This window comes from Merops nubicus, unplaced genomic scaffold, assembly GCF_000691845.1.
Source record: "Merops nubicus isolate BGI_N331 unplaced genomic scaffold, ASM69184v1 scaffold37440, whole genome shotgun sequence".
In the NCBI taxonomy this organism is placed as follows: domain Eukaryota; kingdom Metazoa; phylum Chordata; class Aves; order Coraciiformes; family Meropidae; genus Merops; species Merops nubicus.
This window is the reverse complement of record NW_008583319.1, coordinates 2,109-28,401: the sequence shown is the minus strand read 5'-3', so window position 1 is coordinate 28,401 and position 26,293 is coordinate 2,109. Positions and strand designations below refer to the sequence as shown.

General features: G+C 40.6%; 1 protein-coding gene across 1 annotated transcript in view; it reads right to left on the bottom strand.

Moving 5' to 3' along the window:
• The window catches only part of SOX5 (SRY (sex determining region Y)-box 5), a gene marked incomplete at its 5' end in the record, with an annotated part of 156,477 nt that overhangs the window by 129,651 nt on the left and 533 nt on the right, over positions 1 to 26,293 (bottom strand). The window contains 2 exons of the mRNA XM_008940116.1: positions 10,525 to 10,593; positions 13,081 to 13,253. Of these exons, the coding sequence (XP_008938364.1) occupies positions 10,525 to 10,593; positions 13,081 to 13,253 (242 nt within the window). The remainder of the gene's footprint in view (positions 1 to 10,524; positions 10,594 to 13,080; positions 13,254 to 26,293) is intronic.

Here is a 26,293-nt window from a genome sequence, read left to right as displayed (position 1 = left end):
CAATTTTCCCTCTTGTGAGTACAGTCTACAATTATATTATCACGTAATTCTGCTCCCCCAGGATACCATTTTTTAATTCAGTATGTATGACAGAGATACATTGGAATAAAATAAAGATAGCTATTTAACCTAATTCTGGCACTTGTAACTTTCAAATGCCTTACTTGGCTACCTAGTGTATTGCTTTGTACACAGTTTTTACAGCATACAAAAGTACACAAATCTCTTGATCACTCCTGTCCAAATCAATTTCAAATTGCTATGAACAATTTTGTTCAGACTACGCAAGTTTCAGCTTCAGAATAATTTGCAGAACCCTATCAGTTATCATCTTTCAAAGAAGTTCAACCTGATAAAAAGTATTTTATAATACAAATATTTTAAAACTAGTTTCCTTACTGTGTCAAATATTTATAAACTCTGAGTACTGTGAGTAAAATTTGTCCCATTTAGTTATTATTATTACCTTTCACATGAGCCTTCATTTTAGTTTTTAAAACTTTATCATGTTATCTTGGAAAAGTCTTTTATTTAACTTCTAAACACAAGAAACTCTGACGTATACTTCTTAGCCTCTTCAAAGCATATTTAAAACCATTTTGAACAAAAATCTGAAATAGATCCTTACAGTTATTTGCCCGTTACACATATTATTCAACTTTCATACGTGGAATTTGAACTTAAATGGGTGCTATATACAACATGCAAAATAAAGACAGCTAGCATGAGGTCAGTAACTCTCCAGTTCATCTTTGTTCAGCAGAGACTTCCAGGGGACAACTGGAAGTCTTTCTCCAAACTTTCTCTCTTTATCCAAACTTCTAAGTCAGGCTTCACTCACATTGCCCCTTCAACCACTACCCTTCAAATGATTAAACTGTTTCATTTCCTTTTCTTACAAATACCAAGCACAAGTAATTGCCCTCCACTTTAACCTGTACAATTCAGTAGCAGATAAGTGACAGAAAGTTGCCAACAAAATAAAACCATCCCCCTTGGCCTCTTGCATGCTATTACCACCAATGGTGACCTCATCTTGTCTCCTAAACTATGCAGGGTAAGGCATCATCAGCTTCTAGATGCCAGATGTCTGAGGAAAATCCAAGGTGGTGAAGACAGTGGTGTTAATTCAGTAGGTGGAACCATACTTTTCCCTCTGAATCATTTAAAGCCATTATTCCAGCAGAGTTTGAAGTCCTCTGTTTTCAATGAGACACCAAAATGAAGTCGTGACCACTTAACATGGCAAGAGATGAATCAGAAAAGCAAGTCATTACCAGCAGTAACTGAATGATCCTCAAATTTACCCCTTGTGATATAGGTAGGGGTGTTGGTAGTGACTTTGGAATGCCAAACACAACCTCTGTCTCAAATATAGTCTCTTTGGTTAGAAAAGCAACCACTTTAGACAGAACAAGGTGGGCAGAATGGGATGCCCAGCTGCAGAGGTTAGAATCAAAACAAAAGAGAATGGTCGTTACACTTCAGCACTCCCAATGCTGCTAGGGTAAGAGGTGCAAACCTGGCAACAGTTTTATTGCTACATATTACTAGTGGACACAGGTCAATGTTACGCATCTCCTTTCCAAACTCCAATTTGGCTTCTCTCACCTTGTTCTCCCATTTTATGTGAGGACCCTCATGTTGGTCTGAATATGTGTGCTTGTATTTCTACACAGTGTTCACTGGGAGGGCTCTATCAGGTGAATTCCTATGATGGCTGCTAAGGCAGGCTGAAGGTCCAGTGGACCAACTCAACATACACTGGCTGTTATCACTGTCATCACAAAGTCAGTACAAGCAAATGCATCCCCACAACTCAGCTTCTGCAGGTCAGAATCTCCTAATGCAAGTACCATTAAAAAGTACCACCAACAAACATGTACCAAAAAAAGCTCCGTCTTCCACTCATGCTGTGTATCACTAAAAAGCAGAGTAACTCCTAAATAACCCTTAAAACCATTTTGTGATTTTTTGTTAATGCCAGGCAACCCCAAACATATTCTATAATACTGAAGAGGAAATAAATGAGATCTAAATTTGGCTCAGAGTCTCATCCTCTTTGGGATCGATCCTTCAGTATATCACATGCTATATAAGCCAAGAATTACTTGGCCAACAGGGATGAAACTCCTCAATTTAGAGACATCACCTGAATGCCACGCAGTTGTCAATTTTCAAATTTGGTTTTGTTTGGGGGGGTGAGACCCTACAATAAACGCTCTCAAATTATGCAGCTATCTGAGTCATTTTGCAACTGCTGACCCTTATAATGATGTTCTCATTTTCAGAGCCAATGTGATGCCACACAGTGATTTGTCTGTTAAATTAAAATTTTGCCTCTAGATAGATAGATAGATAGATATAAAGTTTATTTTGAAACGTCTCCTAGTGCCTCTGAGTCTGACTGATGTGAGATGTTATTTTGAACATGCCAAAGCATCTGAACGGCTCCAGTCCTTTCTTTTCAGCGTGCATTCCTTGATAAGTGGCAAAGCTTCCCACTTATCAGTCACTCAAAGTGACTGTGGCTGTCAGTTGTGTACAAAGCGCAATCAGTTTGGAAGCAGAGACACCAGCATTTTTCTTCTCAGCTTGAAGCAAACACGTTTTGACTGCTAGTCATTCAATTTTAAAGCATCTTCAATTAGGGGCGGGAGAAGATAAAAAGAAAACACATCCTAAACACCTCCGCCAGCCAGCAGTAAAAAATTTATTGTTATCTCCTGCTTTACCTTACTGCAGAGGCAGAGGCAGCAGCGGCAGCAGCAGCAGCAGCCTTTTTTGGCTGCACAACAAAAGTGCTCACAACTACGCACACTCCACACGGACAAGATCACAGCCATAAAGAGTTCATGTTCAGCTTCCCAAGCCACTTATACAAACTACCACGGTACCTTCTGCTCCTCTACTTCTGGCTGCCTGCTGTGTAAATACCTGCACAGGTACACAAATAGGTACCAAAATCATTAAAAACGCCGTGGAAATAATGACAAAGAGGGAAAAGAAAAGGGAGAGCTGGAAGAAAGAAGGAGTTGATGTGGGAAAAGGTGGGGAGCTCTGTAAGGAAGGTTGCTCAGTACTGCAGTGTTAGGGAGCTGAAGTGGAAGGAAGTGGTCAAAGTTGTGGGGTGCCTCAGGGAGATACTGAAATTGGAGAGGGGATCTGAAAGCAAAAAGGAAGACAGGGGCCTGGCAAGAGGTCTCTGAGAGAACCTTGCTGAGGGGGGGGATGAGGCCTCAGCATACACTGTTGCCAGTGGCAATGACTTTATGTGACTGCTGGCACCTTTCTTACTAGCCGTTGGATTATTTTGGGTGTTGCAGTGTTCTGTTTTGGTTTTTTAATTAAAATAAGTTTCTGGCCCTTCCTAGTGATTGTGTGAGAGAATTGGAAAATGGGAACACTGAAAGCTCAGTAACAAAAAGGAAATTAAGAAAGATGCTAAAAATGTAAGAAAAAAGTCACAAAGTTCAAAACAATCTCATAAAAAATTATGAGTGTTTGGACAGAAAACACTGGAGAAAGCTTCACTATTGGCAAGTGCTGTTGCAATCATGTAGCTCAGCAAAGGCAAAAAAAGGTGATTTATCTGATGAAAACATGCCCTTGCAATCTCCATAAATTCAAGTTGTACAAATCCCAAGCAGATTCTCCTTGGCTGCATAGGTGCAATTGCACCAGTCAGCAAATCTGGATTGTATGAGAGTGTAGGAAAAGCCTGAGACCAGACCACTCACTCTTCAGGTAATCTTTGGAACTAAGTATACACGTGTTTGAAATGTTGCTCTGCAACAATAGGGATAAGTGTAGATAAACACTTCTGCAAGTTTTTACATAACAACTTTTACAGTAATGGAAGCAAAGGCCTAAGTATGTTATTCTGAAGTTTGGGCTTCATATCCTTCAGCCAAACACACACATTATCTACTGAACTTGAGAGGCCAGTAAGCAATTAGCTCATTCCAACTGCTAGCCTGGATTTTCCTTTTCAGCCCTCCCTTTCCCTGTTTCCACCCCCAACCTTGTCTTTTTTCTTTTACTTGTGTGTTTTTTTGGGTTGTATTTTCAATAATTTATTTCCCAGGGGCTTTTTCCTGCTCCAGGGACAGGCGAGTTATTCTGATAACTGATAGGACATCAGCTGCAGAGCTTTTGTGAGAAACAATTGTTTAGCCTCTTTGCTGGCAACCCCAGTTGTTTCGGAAGAGGTTGCAAAGTCATGGGAAAGGCTGCAGTGTGACTCCTTCTTGGGCCTGTCTCACTAAATCCAGTATGCCCATGTTTATAAGTTGCAGGAAAACAGCTGCTCCCGACACATGATGAATTTGGACAAAATGTCCCCAACCTACAAGTCTGTTCGGTTTGACTGTGCAGTCATAGCTTGTCATATCCTCACTGTCAAAAAACAAAACTAAACCCAAACCATCTCAGTGGACGGAGCCTGTTCTGCAAATATTTTGTGGAGGGAGAAGGAAGATACTTTCTCACAGTTTCTTAATGAAGAAAGGTCTCATTGAACTCCCACCAATATGAATAAGAGCCTTTTCGCTATGTTCAGTGGGAGTTGGATCAGGCCCTCACTTCAACAACTTTATTGTCTACCAGGGAAACCTTTTGTCCTCACCTCTCTCTGATATGCAAAGAGGACTCTAATTAGGGAAGAACCAATACTGTTCTGCTGTGCAACAGCTTGCAAAGGGGTCGTAGCACCACGAAGCACTGCTCTGCTGTCACTGACTTAGAAAATCAGAATTCCCATGGAAAATGGCAATACAGAAGCAACAGGCATTACTAAATCTGTAACCAAGCACTTGTGTAGTGGCTGTTCATTTTTGTATCTTGAGTGAAGGACTCATCATCTATGGCCCTGGAAAGCCTCCTAGAGAACTCTGGGTTACAGGCATGCAAGAAGCTGGGGGCCAGGAAAGAAATTTCACAAGTCCTCATGGTTGCACTGAGGAGATACTAACAGAGCAATGATTAAGGGTAAGGATTTCTACCCTCCTTTTTAAAAGCACAAAGTACTCCAAGTATTTAGCTCACATAGTGACCTGCCAGAGTTTGCTTGAAGGAGGCAGAAAATGAAAAGATGAGCTGTGTTGGAAGTAGAACTTGGAATGCAAAGTTGTTGGGGCAGGGAACAACTCTTCACATTTTTTTTCTGTACAAACAGTCAGTGTCTTTCACAACCAGACAGAGAAACTCATACTTTTTACAGCTAAACTTCATTTGAAATAGGTCAACCAAAATCTGTATGCTGCCTTGAAGAATGAGAACACAAACAGCCTGAATATCAATCAGTCAGTTCTGGATACCAGGTGATTGCTCACCTAAGAAGTTCAGAAGCAACAATAACTCTAAACAACAAAAAATATCACCAGAGATAACTGTGTGGGTAAATGATGATATCTAAACCACTCTGGAAGCAGGTCTCTTTACCAGCGTTTTGGAAGGCTGGAATCAACCCAGAGCCTTTTGGTGCTTGCAAAGCTTTGACAGTAACAACTGTGTCACTTCAAAACTTCACAGGTTAAGCTTAAGAAATAATTTTCTGAACTTCTGTGTAACTCAGAAACCAAACCCTTCTTTCCTCCCCAAAAATACAACTAGATTTTGACAAACAGATCTGGCTACAAACCGGACTAACCATCCTGCAGGAAATTCCAAGTGTTCAAGATTTTATTACATTCCAAATTGGAACAACACGTTAAACCTCAGAACTTAATGAGAATGGGAATATTCTGATTTGGGAACATACTAGTACAGCCAGGCCTCTCCATCTACCAACACAACTCATGGGGAAAGGGACACAGCCAGCTGTCAGGGGGTGAGAAGGACGGAAAGCTGGACCCAGACTCACAAAGGAAAGCCTTATTTGGATGCAGGCGGACACCCCGGGCAGCTGAGGGACTCAGGGAAGCCGGCAGTCCAAAGGAGCACGGAGTCTGGAGGGCTGTGGTGCAAAGCTTGTGGTCTGCAAAACTTGAAGGCATCAAGGCCTCAGTAAATTTTCTGGCTAGGAGCAGGGCCTCCTGGCACACCTGCCAGGTGCCACCGGGCTCTGGACCTGTCTGTGCCATCTGGCCGGGCACCAGGCAGAAGTCCCATCCCACCTGGCAGGCAGAGAGGGCTAGACGTGTACCTTCTAAGCTTTACATCAGAATTTAGTCAGGTTCCTCTCGTTATTCAGGGGTCTGAACTTTCTAACAGAAATCCCATTAGAACATCTGCTGACAAGTCTCTCTAGCTCTGAAGGAAAAAGAAAAGCCTCTATTAAAACACAGGGTCATAGAATGGTTGCTGTCAACTTGTTGATGGCAAGAGTTACTCTCAAGTTTCAGATAACACTTGGCTCTTGGGCTAAGGACATCACTCAGAAATGAATATATGTTAGTAACCAAGTACTGGCAGCACTAAACTAAAAAGGCAGCATTAAACCAAGAAGTTAAACAGAGCTGTGGTCCAAATGTTAAAGACATTGTAAAGCAGCGCTGTTGCTTCTTGCTGTTTTGAGATCTTAGTTTTACATTATTGGCAACCTGAAGCGTTCCAAGATCTTGAGCTGGGCTCTCCAAAAAAAATTTTGACTAAAAATCAGAACAGTTTAAAAAACATTTGGCCTCCGTTTTGTTTGCCTTCTAATTTTGGAACTTGTAGTGCTCATGGTTTCAAATTTTGCCTGGAAATATGAGAGCTGGAAGTTTACATTTTGAAGAAATGAAAGCTGGCATTTTTGTCATCACATGACTCCAAGACCTGGGGCTTGAGGGAAAAACATAAAACACTGTCAAGCTTTCTACAAAATTGTGAGATTTAGCAGCATCGATTTTACCACAATTTAGGCTACAAAGTTGACCTATTTTATTAACAGTGGCCTACTGAGTATGAATTGCTTTATGAATTTCAACAATCATATTTAATTTTAAATATAGTTGTCACTGAGCTTCAAAGCAAATCACACAACCATCAACCTGGGCTAGACTTTTTCTCTGAGGAAGTGGGAAGTGGAGGCTGCACCACCCCACAGAACTTGGCATCTCAGAAACACCCCTCAAGGCAGAACACTATGCACACTGCCTGTCCGGGGGACAAGCTCACCATCATGACAAAGGAGCATCTACCCTTCAGGTTTCCTCCACCGTCTGCCCACCTGAGGTGACAGCTACAGAGCCCCAGACTTCTCCATGTTCTACAGCAAGGACGCCAGAATCAGCTTGTGATCTCACAAAAGAAGATAAGGAAGTCACCATGAGAGTTCTCCTGAAGAACAAAACTAAGGAACTTGCTGAGCTGTACTTGGTGTTAGCATGCCCCTTCCTCAGTCTGTCCTACAGCTGCAGATTGCTATGGAGCTGTTCTGAAACGGGAGATCTTTGGGGCTGCTGATGCACAAGAGTTCACAGAACACACACTCCAGTTTCGTTTCTTGACAAATAGCAAGGTTGAGGTGTGCAGGGAAGCAGACCCCAAATACTCAGCAGGCAGAAACTGTTAAAGCAAAAACCTTTCCAATGCACATACACATGAAGATGAAATAGAACAGAAAGCAGATTGCATAGGAGGATGCATTCCACAGTGGCAAAAAAATAAGATGGGGAAGGTTTAGTTAATTACTCAGACAAACTCAAACCTCTTCACAAATTAGGTCTAGAACATCCTGAAAAGGAAAAAAAAAAAAAATTAAACATTTGCCAAAACACAAAATCCTGTCCAGATCACATTTTAGCAGTTTGGGGTCATACACATTCTTAAGTTTACTCTAATCAGCACTGTTTCTCCAGCTTAGCATGATCTCTCTACTTAACTCTCCATGTGAAGACAAGCTGTTTGTCTTCAGCATTAGTGACCCCTCCTTCCAGACAATTCACAAGAGATGGACTTGAAAAATGTCAATGAGAGACTCACATGCCAGGTATATTTTGCTAAGCTCAAGTAGCTAACACACCTTTCCCCAGCACCATGGAAGTGGTGATTTTAACTGAGCTGTTATAATACTCAGCATTTGCAGTCCTCTGAGGAGGAGAGACACATTGCAGTCCCCCCCTGCTTACGCACTGTGGGTGTATCGGTGAGCCAGTGCTGGAGCAGGGAGAGAGGGAACTGTTTCCAAGTTAGTGCACTTAGAGAAAGGAGTCATAAATCATGGGGTCAGCCAGGTTGTGCTTTTTTTTAACCTTAGGGTATTATGTTTTCAATACAATATTTCACTAGCTTTTTTCTGTGTAATAATTTATCTGGAATTATGGCAACTCTTACAAGCTTAGAAAAAACTGGCTCAAGTAGAACGAATCCTTTGTCATAAATAGGTTGTGTTCATAAATGCAGCCTAATCATTCAATTGCACATAAGTCAAATAGTTATCCAGACTTTGTAGGAATATTTCCCTGTCAATAAATCTAATTCTATTTAAAAACTCCGGGCCAAAGTGACAGAAGCCTGTTAGATTAATTAGGGCAGGGTCAGGAAAGCTGAACTCAACAGCTACATTTGTGGCAGTTTTGTTCCACCTACCATAACCTGCCTGTAAACTCAGAGACCGTTTTAAAGCTGGGCATGTTAGGTTGACTTCATTGTCTCCACTTATACAGAAAGGAAGATTTCTTCAGGAATTGTTTCTTCCTAAGCACACAATGGAGAAGAAATGTTTTGCATTGTACTTACTGCCAATAAGGATATTTTTATTTTTAAATGTTTTTTCCTATCAGTGACTCCACAGTAATTGGACTGCAACCAGGGTTCATGAAACTCAGTACCATACAGACCACAGAACTGTTTAGAGGCAGGCAGAATGATCAAAATTTCACTACAAACAGAACATTTCTGTGGGAATGAGGGCACAGTATTGTCTCTACGTCTGTTCAATTTTTCACCTTTATCACGTGACCATCCAAAAGAAGGCTGCCCCAAATCTGAAGGGTTTTGTCTGAAGTGGATCCTGGAGGTGAAATTCTGACCTCAGCGGGGTCAATATTTCATCTCAAATCCTTTGAGACAGACCTCCAAATCATTTCTTAGGACTGCAGCTTGTATCAGATGGTAGCTAGCTGACTTTCATTTACTACTGACTTAGGTCAAACTTGGACCAGGGATCAAGAGATGAAAGGCTCTATATCTCATTATCAATAATCAGTGTTCTCCACTACCCTAAAAACGACATACTTCATTCTTATCTACAAGGCCTTAAAACTTAAAAGGGCTGGGGTCAAATTATGTTACTTCAATTTATTTTTATTCACTGCTTATAGAACAACTTCCTCTCTCACTGCCATAGCTGAAAACTAAAAATATAAATACTTTCCTTGCTATGGTATAGGATCTACTACTGGTTTTCTTATTAAAGATACAGCAATACAGAAAAATCCCTCCCATGAACTAATTTAAAGGGGGGGGGGGAAAAAGCAGAGGTCAAGGCCAAGCCAGTCCTTACCAATCTCAAAACTATTTTCAGAAAAACACATCCTGTATAGAAACTGCCTAACAGCAGAGGGATAGACTTTCCCCAGAATTTTTTTCATAGTTACACAAGTCCTGATACTGACAGAATATCCTTTGAAATGACAGAGCCAGTTTTTCCTTCTACTGCGAAGCCATACAACTCCTCTGATTTTGCTGGAATTAAGTCTTCTTAGATGATTTATCAATACGGCCCATAATTTTAGGCAACTAATTCTGAAACATTAAAGAGAAGCTTTGGAAGAAAAATCCTGTTGCTACTGAACAAACAGAACATAGCATCCATTTCCACAGCGACTAGGCGCTACACATAATGGAGCAACACTCTCTATAGAATTGCATACTTGAACAGCTAGAGATTTTACTAGGATTCTAGATACCTGCAAAATGTCAAATCCCTCCTTTGTTATTCTGTGAAAACCTTCATGAGAGAACTGATTTGCATTATTCCAAAAACAGGGGCATGCACATATACACAGAAGAAAGTAATGATATACAGTCAATGGCATGAAAAGAAACTTCTGAATACTTTAAGGAAGAAAGAGGTTAAATAAAGTTTACTGGTTATGCTGGTTTAACAACATTTTCTGCTACTAGGAGTGAACCTGTAGATACCTAGTACCTACATAGCTGCTCTCCTGAATCTAACCACACTTTTGATCAGTTTCTCACTCCAGACACTTCATTGCCAGTCACTGAACTTTTTCCACATAACCTCCAAAACAGAGCTGCAGGAGACCCTTTCCAATTCAACTCTGGCAACACTTTTGCCACTCCTGACCCACAGCTGAAAGAGGATTTGGTCCCACAAACCCTTGCTCACATGACCAGCCCCTCTCACTTCTGCTTCCTGACCCTATAGGAGCCCAGCAAACCACATAAGCCCTTCTAGGAACTGAACTTTTTTGCTTAATAACAAGTAAAATTTTCATGTGTTTCCATAATTAAGACATAAGCCATTGCAAAGATTCTTAGAGAAACTATGACAATAATGGCTGAGGGAAAGTGTGGGGAAATGGAAAGGAGAAAGGAGGTAACAGGGGCATAGGTGGAGACACGGTCTCTGACCTGGATCTGTTGCTGAAGAAGGTTAATTTTGTGTTGCTGCTGCAGGAGCTGCTGCTGTTGTCTTGCAATCTGTAGAGAAAACACACAGAATAAACATGAGATATGTATCACCATTCCTGGTGTCTGTACCTGGGAAACTTCCACCCTGCTTGGTTCTTTAAACTGGTCTATTAAGCTAAGAAACCTCCAGGTGCAGGTGGTGGCAGCAACAGCCTGGAATGCTGCTGAAGCAAGAAGCTCGTACTCAAGAGCAATTCAGAGCTAATACTAGTGGGAAAGGGAATCTTATGGAAATGTTGTGCTGGATGTCAAGAGAAAAACTGATGCAAAAATCCTCTCTCACTGTATGAAATGGTACTGCTAAAATCCCCCAACAGTGAGCATTCATTTGCTCCAACTTGCTGGAGGAAGAACAATACTGGCAGAGAAACTGGAAAATAGTAGGAGAAGGCAGGAAAGGCAAAAAAGTAGGATAGACAGCAATAACTTTTTATGGTTGGCACCACCTATTCAAAAATTCCAAATAAAGGAAACCTGACACCCCGGAGGAAGGTATTAGTGTGTGTGTTTCCCTGATGCAGAAACAGACACAAAGAGACTGGAACTGGGTTTGGGAAGAATCACCAACTCTTGAACCCCATCTATCAGCTGAAAGGAACCACAGGGGCAGTGCAAGGCCACACAGCTCAACACTGAAACTGATTTAGAGGTTGATGGAATCTTAAGTCTCCTTCCAAAGTCATGTGCACTTTTCATAAGAACGTCCATCCTTCCTCTCTATTGACTAAGTGATTTGGAACCTTACTGTAGACACATTTTACATACAGTGAAGGAAAAAGCAGGCAGTAACGGAACCAAATTCGGAGTTCTTGGAGGACTGATGGAGATAAACCACTACATACCTCAAACTTAAAAAGCAAACGTGAAAAACTTTCATCTGAGTCATCACAAAAGCTCTGCTCTCATGAATAGCTAGTACAGCAGTGCAAACATTAGAAGGACTATTGCTCTTCCCCTGTGGTATGTGTACACATCCCAGGGTCAGATGGGAACTTACACATACTTACTGGGAGGAATTTTGTGCATTCTTCCCCTTAGGTATTTTCTTTCATTTCTATTATTAACTTATTAGCATAAGAAACACTCACTGACAGTTAACTCCACATCTAAAAGATCAAATAATTGTTTTCTCTCTAGAGCATCTCTTTAAGCAACCAAAATGATTTGTATCAATACATTTTTCTTTACGTTTGGTTGTTTTAATTTCTGTGTAACACAAAATTATACACAATTTCTAACATTAAAAGGAATCCTTGTTACTCTAATTATAATCCTGCAGGATTTCTTACTGCCTCTTTCCATTCCTTCCATTTTCTTTTGCACTTTCAGATTATTCAGACATAATGGAGCACTAGTGTCTTTAAAAGGTAAAGCAAAGGAAACAGCTCTTGCAGGATGTCTCCTTGTGGAAGAAACTTGTCAATTCCACCTTCACACCTTCATCTAACTTCTCCATGCAAACAACAGTGTGATAGAAATTCTCCAGTTAAACAGGTAAGCCACTTCTCCTGTTCTCCCTATAAAGGATTTCAGTTGTGAGGCCAAATACACAGTATTTAAGATAAGGTTTTTAAATAAAACTAGGGAAAAACCAAGGCTAAAGTGTCTGAAGATGTCAGCAGTGGTGTAGAATCTTAATACTTGTTTGGTACAATATGAACATTGAAGAACAACTATGACAGATTTCAAATAATTTTGTGAGTTTCATAAAATTCACATAGCTGCAGTTCTATGGCAAAAAAACTCAAATGTCACTAAAAGATGAAATAAATGGTAGGCAGATCAAACAGCTTTCACATAAGAGGTAACAGGATGAAGTCCTGAGAAAATTTGAAACCAGATGTCTAGGTATTCTGTGCTCTTGTTCAGGTACAGAAACGGATATATATTTGTTAAAACTTTAGGAAACGTTAGGAAAGTTGTGTTCTTACAAGGAATATCGTGTGTCCATGTGCACGTGCTGGAACCGTTCAAATGTGAAAACACGTTTGCCTTTTCAGTGGAGGGCATGTTTACAAGAGCTGAAAATGAAGCCTCTCAAGTGCAGAAGAAAACAAGTCACACTTGTTCACTGACTTTATATTCTTCTCCCCCACATTTTTCCACAGTTGGCAAAACCAACCTTTTCATTTCTCACATTCAAGTGCTGCATTTTGTTCCTTTTACACCTATTCAGCATCGATGAATCCAAGCAGCCTTGGAAGATTATTCAGGAGGGCTGAATTCGAATGATTATTTATACTTGTTTAAAAAACCCAACCACTGTTGGAAGCGAACACTTCCAAAGTGGAAGGTGGCTCTTTATAAGACAAAGAGCATTGTTTTATAAAGTATTGCTCCAATACATTTTTGTTCAAACTTGTTCACCTAAGGAAACAAATGGAAAAAAAAATTGAGTGGCGAGCAAACTTGAGAGTATCAACCTTAAAAGATAAACTGCTGGAAAGTCCTCCTAGAAAATTATTTAAGCTGAAAGGCACTATAATAATCACTCACCTGTTCCTGTTGCTGCTTAGCCAGCTCCATTTGTTGGCGTTGTTTCTCGATCTGTGATGCAGCCAGTTTCTTCTGTTCATCATGAGCTGCTAGCAGCTGTTCTCGCAGACTGGTCAGCTGATTGATCATACCCATGAGCTGCCTTTCTTTCTCAGCTAGGCTTTCTGGAGTCCCTGGGCATCATATGGTAAAAATGAAGTAAAAAAAAAAAAAAGGTAAAGAGAAGAGAGGAAATTTAGAGCTAGCCAGGTTTTTATTTTGCACTTTAAGCAAAGCTTTAGGAGAACCAAAGAGCAGCAGCATATTGCAATACACTGCACAGTAAGACCTGTTCCTCTACAGGAGAATAAGCCACAGAGGATAATTCTAGACACAGGCTTTGATCTGGTGTCCCCCTTCAATGTTTCCTTGCCCTTTCCTCTATTTTTTGTTGACTCTTTTATCAGATTAATAGGGGAAAAAATACTGCCTGTTTTGACAAGAGTTTCAAATTTTAAACATTGTTTGCATTTCGTGGGGATCAAAACTGACATTTCTCGTTGTGAAAGACAGCTACATTTTTGTCAGAAACTTATGACAAAGACACATCAATGCTTTGACACCTACCGAAACTGTAAGGTGTGTATTAACATCCCTCTGTAATCAGGGGGAAGCAGAGAAGTCTCCTGGGTGCTGGGTACCTCTCTAGCTCCCCACGCCCAGATTTCTCTGTTACCAGCTCAACACACAGCAGCTGTCAGGATGCTACTACCTGTTTTATCACCTACAGCTGCCCTGATTAGGATGAAATTACATAGTATTTAAATTGTCACTAACTACTATCACTGTTGCTGCCACTGATGAGTATTTTTAAAGGAGGAAGTCTTGCATAAACATATCAGAAAAACTGAGTTAAACGCATCTCACCATCTCTCTCACCTGTACTCTCATTAGGTGTTTTTTATAGGAGAGAGAGTTCAGTAGGGACAGGCAGAGGAAATACCTTGCTCTCATAATCATTTTGTAAAAATTCTCCCTCCATCCAGGACAGTGGTTATTAGGGAAGAAAAAATTCCAGGAAAAATCAAAAGCAATGAATCATACACTATAACAAAAAATGGCACCATTAGTATATCCAGGATCGTTTGACTTTTCATTTAAAAGACTAGAAAATATGTGTAGCAGCTAATCCACAGATATCTCCAATACCACCACATCCTCTCACATGCGTCAGATCCTATGAAACCCTTTCTCAAAAAAGCTTTAGGAAAGGATAAAGGCTATCAATGTCTATGCCTCCTCTGAAAATAGCCTGCTTTTGGGACAACTCTGCCACACAAACCTTTCTCAAACACAGGAAGCTCTTCTGCCAATGTCATCAGTGCTCTCCAAGTGAAAAAAAAAAGAAAAAAAAAGACAAGAAGAAAAATTGGCGACTATGCTAAACATGTTCCTAGCCAACTATCAGTCAGACATGGGAAACAGCTACTGGTAATAGCTCATTTAGTCTACCCCCCTGCCAGTGCAGGAATGTTCTCTGCAATGTATTTACTACAACTTTCTAAACTGGATTGAAATGTCTGAAATGGTAAATCATCTACTGCTTTCTGTGGAAGACTGTACCACAGCCTCAAAAGCGTCACTGTTAGTGCTCTTTGCTTGATAGGTGGTTTAATCTATGTTCACTTAATTTCCACCTTGCACTTCCAATCAACATCCCCTTTCTGCCTCAGCCAAGTCCAAGCCTTTAAATGCATCTGTAGGCAGCCATATACATGTGGGAAAACATAAAGAATCAACATTTTCATATAAAGGAAATGTAACTTGATTCACTTTTTATTAAGATGCTAGAAATTTATGTGAAAATATTCTCATCATGTAACAGAGAGCTACAGCAGAATATTCTCAGATATAGCCTCCAAAAAAAACTGTGGTACAAGCTGGAAACTTGAGAAACACACTGAAACAGAAACCATAGGACTTTAAACCTGTTCTGTTAAAAGCTGTGAGAAAGAATGGAAGCCAGTGCTAAAATACCAACACTGCTGAAGAAAACACTTTTAACTTACGATTTTTATTTCAAACATTAGAGAGGGAGAATGGCTACGAGCAACGCATTTGCCACCTGGCCATACAATTAACCAGAAACGTCTACTGCCACTCTTCCATCCTCCACTGGTTTTTCCCTAGGAAAAAGGGTGCAGTGTTTCCAAGGGGCACAGAAGAACTGTTCTAGAAGGCAGCCCCTTCCTTCTCAGATCCGTGGCTACCGTATTGGTTTACTCTAATGCTCATCTGATGAAGACTATGAGTATACTCATACTGGCAGCGTAACACGCTGGGCACACTGAGACATCTGAAAACTAAGTATTTTTATTATTTACTCAGAAGAGACATTTCTAACTTGGTCAGTGTGTGCAAAAGAGAGGGAGAAAGACCTACAGAGGGAAGGAAAAGACAGGATTGCCTTAGTCCTAAAGTTAGGGCAAGCAAAAAGAAATCACTGTCAAATAAACTGCTTGACAAATACACTGACACACATCAAAGACTTTCAGCCAGGACTGGTTCATCAGTATATTTTGAGCTCCTACAGTAGCTTTCAGTTGGGAATCAAAAAGCACTTTGTAAAGTTAAATTAATCCCTGCCACACCTTTCAAAGATGGAAAAATGCTTCCATATGTGTAAACTGCCAGACAGAGAGGTCACAGAGTTAGCTGCAGGAAGAGGAACGCCGATACCCAGCCGCGTGCCGCAGAGCTCGGGCTGCGCGGAACTGCCGCCACCACAGCTCCTCCTCTCCTCCCTCTTACCTACAGGGGAGGAAAAACCTTCTGCCCTGGGAAAACGGCTCCATTTAAATGGCAGGACATGAGGAAAGTTTGGATGAACCAAGAGCAGGGCAAGCAATGAAGCGCCGGGGCAGACGCCGGGGTTGCAGGCATACGGCGGCCCTGCAGCTGGGACACGGCCACCAGGCTCGGCCTCCTCAGCAGCACTCAGTTCTTAAAGAAACTTCCAGATGCCCTGTGGGGTGTTTCACATACTAACTTCGTACAATACCTAACTCCTTTTGGCTTAGAAACTGGAGTGGAAGTAGTCTGACAAAAAGGCAGCCTTCTTGCATTATACTTCTTGAGGAACTTCAGTTTGCTAATAAATCAAAAGGCAGAATGTATTGCTGTAAACTTAAAATCTTTTGCTGGAGAATACTATCTAGAAAACATGGTTTAGTAGGTACTTTATTTCCATGTGATTAGCCCATCCTTTCAATAACTTCAATAACAATTGTATTTTCAATTCTCTAAGGTATAACTCCTTGCAAAATAAATACTTGGATAGCCATACTCTGAAGTGACCTCCATAAAATAAGAGGCAAGGGAGATTGAGTTCTGGGGTAGGCTTCCCCTTCTCATACCCACACATCTGTATAAGCTCCACTGACAATGAACTACAGAGTTTTGAGGTTTCTTACAGACAACTGGTGGCTTACTGAAGTGTGAAAATTAAAAAGATGAGAAGCACTTGAATCAGACTGTCTTGATCATAATGGAAAGCGTTTGCATTTATTTTAAGGTTGGTATTTTTGATATTACCCCTATTATCCCTAGCACACCTTTTCTATAATTTCCTTCATGGGAATGGCCAACAAAGCTGCCATTTCACAGCTGCCATTCATAAATGACTTAGTTTGCATAACAAATGAAGGCCAAACGGTACTTGACGTTATTTATTTCATGGTGAGCTGAGGGCAACAGCTTGGTCACTACATAAGTACACTCAGTGACAGGATTTTTTTCTGGTGTATTAGAAAGCACTGCAGAGTTAGAGCACCGGTTGCTATTTCTGCATCCCTCTCTAGATGCTGTAGATTGGGGGTAGGCAACGATGGTGGACTTCTGTCCTACCATCGCTATTTCCTCTCTGCTAACCCACATGAGATCTAAACCTTTATAATCGTGTGAAGCGCCTTGGCAGCTAAGGGATTTCCATTTTAAAGAATTCTGTAGCTTACAGGACAAAACGTGTCAGTATTTTAAGTAACTACACCAGCCACACAAAGACAGTTGTTTAAATTATGCTACTTGGGAATTAATGACCTATCCCTGTGGCTGCTAACACTGCCTAGGAGGTGGTGCAAAGCTCAGTGAGGACAAGCCACCAGCCCCAGCAGCTACCTTCAGCCACTTCATTATTAAACTCGCTCAGAGCTGCTCCAAGCAGTACCAAGTTGGGAACAGTTCTGGAGCTGGCCTGTGCCCTTCACACGCTGTCTGTACAGTTGCAGTGCGTTCACTCCAGCCATGCAGCATGGCTGGGAAAAAAAAAACAAGTGCCCATCACTGCTATGTACAACCTGACAGCAAGCTAGACCACTTCACACAAGTATTGAGTGAGGAGTAAAAGGAGAGTGGCTTACATCAATGGCTGCCTCAAAAAAGACTCTTAATTACTGTCAGATCCACAACAAATAGATATTGCACATTTTATGTTTAACAAAGCTTTTAACCACCAGGCCACCTGCCTTTCAGGAGATTGCTGTAGGTGCTCATACTGTTCTCTCTTTACTCTCTCACTGCAATGGCAAAATGTGGATTTTTCACAACTTATCAAAACAACTCGGGCAAGAGAACATCAAAGTATACACTACAGGTTGATACAGTGATCGGCCCAAGAAAAGGTACCTTCCAGATGTGCCAGCTTATTCTCTATCAGCACAAAAAGAGATTCGGAAAGAAAAAAAAAGCATGTTTGTGGATGCAATACCAACAGCAGATGGCAAAAAAAGACGACTCAAATTAGTGGCATTCTGTATCGCCAAATCTAAACTTCATCTCAGATCAACACTATCCATAATAGTGTTTAAGTAGTAAAAGAAATTTACTCAAATGTGAAATAAACTATTACACATTCCTAGTTCTGATTCACAGTCTCAGACTGGCAGTGAGAGTAACATTTTAATAAACATTAGAATGAAGACACCAATATGACCAAATGACACACTTAAAGTGAGAAAATGAACAGGAGAAACCTTGGCATATCCACCCAAAACAGAACCAAAGCAAAAAAAAAAGGCAGAGAAACCGCTTTTGCAATCAAAACAGTAAATACTTTATTATAATTTATTAGAATGAGAATGTAAATGAGAAATTAGGAAAGCCAATATTTTCTTTAGCAGGCGTTTTGAGCTTTCGCTGCGAACACTGACGCGACGGGAAGGTTTGACTGCAGGCAGCCCACGGATCTCTCACTGCCGTGCAGCACTCCGTGTTCTGCAAGGGGTAGAGCCGTGGCAAGGCTCTCCCCCAGCCCACTGACACGGCTCAGCTGAAGGGCTGGGGCTGTCATCCATCAGGGGGCTCGTACACACCCAGACAGACAGGGAAACTTATCCCCCGAGTCAGTTTACTATCAAAGTAATTACGTAAATAGCTTTTGAACTGTCAGCATCTGTCTTTCAAAGAAAAAATCAAAGAAAACAATGTGCGAGGACAAAGCCCGGAAGACACAAGAATATTGTATCATATCCCTTTCATTAACTAGGCTCATAAAAGAAAATAATTTCCTCCTGTATCTACAAAGCTTTGTAGGGGGAGAAAACCCAACAACATTAAATGGAAATAAAATTCTGAAGTATTCCATATTCAAATAAAGTTAAGCTGTGTAATAATAGAGTATGCAGTAAAGAGTATTCTTTAATTTCAAAGCATAAGCTAATTGATCTTCTTAAAGGCTGTGAGCAGGTAGAAAGATAGTGGCATGCATCACTTTTTTAAGAGAAGATTGAGGTGTGAAGATTTTAGAAACTTGTCTAAAGTAATTCTTAATGCACTGTAAACCATTGCATTGCTGGCCTTGCTGAGGTCACCAGCAGAACTATTTCACAGTAAGGCCAAGAATTTTCCCACTGATTTTAACAGGGGTACGTGTTAAATGGACAATTAAATCTTTGCTTGACCCAGTTTCACACCAGGTAGAGTTTTAGCCAAAAGGACATGATGAATAATGCAATTATTGAGGCCATCCAACTAACCAAGCAACAGAACCTTGCCACAACACAGTTTTTGTATAACTTTACTCTGATGTAAAAAGTGTGATGAAGATGTAACTTCAACCCACACATCAGCTAACAAACTGAGTCACCTCAAACATTTCCTGCAGTGGTTTGCTTTTTCAATGTGATTTTTAAGCTAGGGATGCAACAGTTTTGATACACAATTGAGAAAGAGATGATAAGGAGGTTTACAACCTATTAACTAAGCCATCCTCAGAAGAATGACACTCCTACTAGCACTAACTTTATTGTCTCCAAAGGAAAAATAAAAATATCAGCAGTCCATAAAATAAGTATCTTTTCTTGAGGTGTTTTTTTTTTTTTTTTCCAGTATCTTGTCTTAAGAGTTTCATTCTCATCTCACTGTCAACTATTTTTCTTTTCCCTACTCCCCACCCCAGTTTTAACTTTGCTCTGCCACATTAGAAATCCAAACCCAACATGACTGCTCAGTGAGAAAATCATAAAAGTAAGACAGGCCGCATAGTCTGCTTGTACTTATAAGCAAGCTAATCTTTGTCATGCTCCCCCTAAAAAAAGAAAAGGATTTAGAACATAATGATTTTAAAGAGGAGTATTCTCCCCTTTCTGCACAGCCGGCTGCGCTGCTGACATCACCCAAAGTTGTGTCTGTGAGGCAATGGGGAGCTGAGGTTGTGTGCCTCCAGGAAATGTAGTCTGATAAACAGATCTAACTGGCTGAGGTAAGTTCAGAATTTAAACTCCTCTTTCCTCTGTCTTTGAACAGAAATATCAAATGTTTATGACCAAGCAATGAGTATATACTTTAAATTATGTACTTGCTGGTATGTATTGGTGGCTGGATGTGGGTATGTGCTTGTGCAAGTGTGCAAACTCTTTTATTGCTTCCCTAATCAATACTACAGTGAGTGTTTTATTACGGACTGGCACATAGCTTTTCAGGCCAGTAAATCCTGGAGCTGTCAGGACATAAACATCTAAAACTTGGCGTTTTTCATTAAGTAGTTAAGCCAACTTTACTACACAATGACTGCCATCACTTACAACTACCTACCTTGCTAAATTAAATTACTTCATCTGATTGATATGGGAAGTCAGTGTAGTAAAAGAAAACTTTCTGACTGCTTTTTACTCAGAGAGCCAAAGGCACCAGAAAAAGAAACAAGGAAAGAAAAATACCAGAATTCAAACTGATTTGTCTGTACCTACTGATTTATGTAATGCATCTTCTCTGTCTGACAAATAAAAGTACTTTTCAGAACAGCAAGCTAGAAGGAAGTTATTTATTTTAGCATACAGACAGTCTTAATCGTTCAGGTTTCAGCAGAAGGCTTTATAGAATGAATAAAAACAAACGATGAACAATTACCATCTTTTGCCATTACTACCCTCAAGAACTAATATTCTGTGGGGACAAAACTCAGCCGTCTGCTCTGCAACAGAGCAGCACATTACTGTTTCGCAATGCTGGAAAGAAGTTGTCACTGGGTATGCTTTATTTGCTGTCAGAAGAAGTTTTGGTACAGTAGACTGCAAACAAAGCTTGGTATTCAAGCAGGTTAGTAACTTATTGTCAAGGTTACAAAAGGAATAGACAACATTTGTGTTGAGACTGTTTCCCAGAGGTTACTCTTTGTTTTACTGTCTAGACAACAAGCTAGATCTAGGCTAGAGCAATTGCATTTACTGCTGGAATTTTATGCAGTAGCAGGAAAACCAGTAAAAAATATGTATGTGTGTGTATATTTGCTTTGTTTTGACAAGCCAGTAGTCGTAGCTCAGCAACATTCATCTCTCTTTCAGGTCATTTTAGCACAAGGGAGAACTGCTTTAGGTCTCTTTTTGTTAACCAAACCTCTAGACGATTTTTAAATATAGTGGTCTGGCCTCCAAACATTCAAATAAAATAAAGCCATTGGCATTTCCTACTTTAATTAGTTCAATTTTATTCTTTTTATGTACACTAATAATCACTTCCTAAAAATAAATGTTTTATCTGATTTAAATTGAAACTGATTTTTTTTATCAAATTAAGCAACTTTACATGGAAAACAAAAACAAAACAACAAAAAAAAAACAACCAACCAACCAAACAAAAAAAATAGAAATCCAGAACAGCCCAAATTTGCTGGTTTGTCACAAATTCACGTTTTTTGCATTTTAGATGCTTTTAAGAAGTTTCCTCCAGCCCTCCTTTCACAGATAGTACCCTCAACTAAATCCCGTTCTAGGGTCAAATAGCAGAAGCACCATCCAGTCTCAATCTCCATTTCCAGCTTTCATCTGGCTGGCCTGAAGGAAGCTGTGCGTTGGTGTGGCTGAACTGGCACTGCCTACTTCTCTGCATCCTAAGGGTATCATATTGCACCCTGATCAACCTCCACGATTTCGACAGCTGCCAAATTTCCTCTCAGAACATAGGTTCCCCTGTGCCACAGGTTCTCCCCCTTCCAAAATTTCTGAAATATTAACAAAAGACTAAAAGCTCACTGTCAGCCATTTCCTACTATTAAACGCCCCCCAAAATACACAGATACTAAGTAGGTTGCGATAAATATTGAATTTATCACAGTTAAAAGCCAACAACCAGACGTATCTTACCTCCTCCACTTATGACTCTCTCACCCTCCTTCTCTCCCCATTCCAAACAAAATACTATCCACAAAAAAATAATGCAAACCATCCACATCTGACACAAGTTTATGAACATTTTTCAACCATTAATCTGCAAATGCAAAATTCACACAGCTCCTCAGAAAGTGTGTAGCTTTTCCACATCTCCTGGGGATCTGTGCTTTATTAGTCAAAGGTTTAAACCCAGTGTATTCCCCATGAATAATCTCTCTCCCCTACCCCCTCCTTCCTCCTGTCCCCATCTAAATGCAGAATCCCCAGCTTCCTTGTCTTCAGTTTACAGATTATGCGATCCAAAGTGTCACTCACTGGATTACTGCACATAACCTGAGCACTACCCAAAGCTTACTTGTCTTCAACTTGTCCAGCATTACTTAAATGGAATTATCCCTCACAATCCATATACCGAATCTGCATAGCCCACTTATCTCAAGATTCTGTGTGTCACCTACCAGATTATCTGTTTTAATCCATACATTGAATCTACATAACATATGTCTTTAATTCATGGGCTCTGATGAGCTATAGTATCGCTGAATGGATTATTTCTCTTTATCCATTATTGGCAGTTGTAAGACTGTTCACTGCATACTCTCTTGTGCCCCGTCTTCTGAACATATAAGCAAAATTAAGAGTCTTCAGCAAACACAGTTCCATCACACATCAAACACAGCTTGATATAATACCTGCACCAATACTTTGTGCAACTCGGAACCCAGCTGCTCACAAAAACCCAAATGTCTGTGTTATCATGCATTAAAGATTAGGATTGGGAGGGTAATCTTGCCTTCAGTTACACTCGTACATCTGCGGTTACTTCAGTACAATCTTTGGAGTCACCAAGATTTTAGTATATACAACACAGAGCTGACTTTACCCTAATGAAGATCCCTTTCATAGTGAGTGCAGAGAACACTTCACCTGAGTTGTTTAGGAACTAACCTGCACAACAGAAAAGGCTTCTCAAACAACAAAAAAAATTATCAGGTTCAGGCTTGCCTGGTCTTTCTTGAGAGGCTCAGGCACAGTCACTATTAACAATGCCCTCACTTGAACAGAAAAACAACTGGTAAAGATTAGAAACAAAAGGCAGTTTAGTCTTTTGTTCCACACACCTATTCAAAATTAGCTAAGTGGAGAACATATAAAATATGCGTTATTATTTCTTGACAACTCTCGATAAGCCAGAGATAGACAAGATTAGCAGAACGGCTTTGTGTACACTGGGGAAGTTTTAAAAGGAGTTCTCACCATGGTTAAAGCTGCCTCACTCACATCAGTGTCTGCAAGGCTGTGATGCACCTGGGGTCCAGCACTGTCCCCTGAACTCTGCTCAGAGGAAGCCCAACACCATTTGAATAGGAGTCCATGTTAATTTTTTAAGCATAGAGATGGCTACTAACATTGAAGAGCATGGAAATATACTTCTTATACTTTTCCTATCAACATCCCACCCTACACACTGCATCTGCTTTGGAGCAAAGCAACCACTCTCACCCTGCAGTGCAAAGATATCAGGCAGCTATGCTGGAAGCAGAAGTGGGGTACTCTTCTCCTGCCCACAGGTGATCAGTTTGAGACCTGAAGTTCTCTCTGCTCCACTAAATCCAACAAACTGCATTATCCATTAATAATCCAGAGTATAGGCTGACTTGTTTTAAACAGAGTAAAAATTCCATGCATTTCAAAACAAGTATTTCCTAAGAAATCTCCAGTACCAAACCTGCATTATTTATTTAGCTCTAGACTACCTCTCTAAACAGAGGTATTTGAGTTAAAAGTTCTACAGACATGAAAGGTTCTGTATTTTGCCCCACTTTAAGTATACGAGTATTGCCCTGGAGTACCTGTCAGTCAAGCCCTAGAATGACATATTACATTTCATTTTCCATTAGTAACTGGACATGCACAGATCCTTCTAACAGCAATCTTGAAGACTGCAGCTGGACCTCTGCAGATCCTCAGTGATGGTTCTCCCATTTTACAGGCATGCAGATGAAGGGAGGGTTAAAGCAGCTGCTGAAAGTAACAGAACAACTAAGAAGAACAACCGAAATACAAAACGTGAGAGTCTGGTCACTTCCAGCCATTCACCAACTCCCCTATCTTTAATAAAATATTACTCCTTTCTAACTTAAAAGGAATAACACTAATAGAAAATAAAGTCTTCCGCTTCATTTCCCTTTCTTTTAATCTCTCCCAGAGCATAAAACTCAATGGTAATAACACACACTTGGGCATTAACAATATGTAGCCTAGTGCGGAGACTTTAGCACATGACATACTAAAACTCCCCCAGATCTAATGAAAAACACAATGAAATTTTGAACAGTTAAATGGAAAAAACTATTTGGTGCATAAGACAGTTGGGCAGTACAGCTTCTAGTGCTGTCCACATTCCAGGGTGTATTAATAATAAGACACTACTCGTGCGGGGTTTCCAAATATCACTAAGAGAGAAATAAGGAAAAAAAAATACAGCTGCCTGGCCAAATACAGATAGAAGTTAATTAAAAAATCGCAACTGGAAAACTTAATAACTCTACGTTCCTACAGAACAACAAGAAGGTTTTCTAGCATAACACATGTGTGTTTGTGCCCGGGTGAGTACAAAGTGCTCACCTCGCACACCTCTCCCGCTGCCTCACCAACTACAGCTGCAATACAGCTGAGCCATTGTTTGGTGGCCGCTCACGGCTGGCGGTGCCATGAAAACCACATTCCTGGGCACTAAATAATCGGCCTGCCTGACCCCCCAAGAACCTATAAGTCAAATTCATTTACCCCCAGAGTGCAATGCTCTATTGTATCCTCCCTCCTTTCTAGCCACCTAGGAACAATGGACAATAATTGCAACTGTCACGGCAGTCAGTAGGAAAAATAAACCAGTGCCTGTTTTCACAGCTTACTGCCAAACCTGATCCAAACACCTAATAACCATGCCCCCAACCACAGAACCACAGTTGCACTAAAAAGCCTCAGATGTGAGGCTTTTGAACAGAGCTACAGAACAATAACTCGACTTGTGTTCAAAATATGAAGCTAAAAAACAAAAATTAAAGCAAAGCAAACTCTGCTTTGAGGCTGTGCTGTTGCTCCCCATCCTCCCCCCCGGGCAAGACTGAAAGGACTGTTGCATTTCTTTCGTGCTAGCATAGAGCTGCTGCTGCTGCCGCTTTCAAGTTCAGCTTGTGAAAGGGAAATAGAGGAAGAGAGAAAAAAGATTGCCCTCCAACAGAACAAGATCACAGGCACTGGGAACAGACGGCCTTCTCAGCGCACAGCACTTTCAGAGCAGCTTTACTGAGTCCAAAGGCAGAGAGGAATCACGGGGAGTCCTTCTAAAGGCTCCAGAATACCAAGAGTTAAAGAGGCTCCAGACAACATGCAAGAACTGCTGAAATACACACCCAAAAGTGGATAGGAAAGGCGCCTGCGTACTCTGGGCCTGAAACATCTTAAAAGATTCATCATTCCACAGCAGACAGTGATGTTATTTTAAAACAATATGCTTTTAAGCCCCAGAACTTGCAGATAAACTCAGTGGCAGCCCTACCTCTTTATGACCTGTTGCTTTATGCACATGGAGCAAACATGCTCAGCTGGAATAACGAACACAGGCTTGGGCCCTCTGTTATTATAATAACAATAATAATCGTATCTCAGCCTGTTTGGGGCCAAAGCACTATAACTAACTTCTGTTATAAAGCTATTCTACATGTGTAATGAATATATACCTCTGAATTACGGCCTCTTAGGGAGAAGCTGGGGGAAGCAAGTGACATACTTTCCTGTTTGTGTAAGGCAGTGGACAAGTGCAAACTAACATTGGTGGCTTATTGGTGACAAACTGGAAGGCACGTGTAATTAAAGTAACACTATCTTTGCACATCCACCAATACATTGACCTCCAAGAGCATGTCACGTTGTATTCTTCACTGAACGCTGCCCACCTCTTGTGCAGAAGGTCCTTAAACCTGTCAGGCAGGAGGTCTGGGAGCCTGCCTGAACGAGGATCTCAGTATGAGGGACAGCAGTACTAAGCAAACACATCAAAAATAATGGAGGGAAATGAAATCTAGTTTATAAACATAAAAGAAGGGTTTAATTTTAATCTCATTCTACTTCCACATTTCCAAAACGGCACTGGCGTGGATTTAGCTACTCCAGATGTACGCTGATATAAACGGGAGAAGAATCAGTGACTGTTTCTTTGCAGAGTGATAATGGCTGTTCTGAAAACGACAATTTTTGACACACACGTATTTTGAGGCGGTTCCTCATCACAAGCACCAAGGAAGAATGATAAAAATATTAAATTACATGAAAACAAACAACTACAAGTTCCCTACAATGACCTCACATGTATAAAATGGGGAAATATCTTGGCAAGGCAGAAGCTACTGCTGCTGGAGAGTGGTCAAATTTTGTCATTTTCCTTCTGGAGTACGGCTTTAAAAGAACATGCTTTAGTGCACAGATGTTGTACGCTGTCTTTTAAAATCTGCACTGGTTAATTTTGGTACCTAGAGGTATCATTACACAAACTTTGCTCTTTTTTTTTC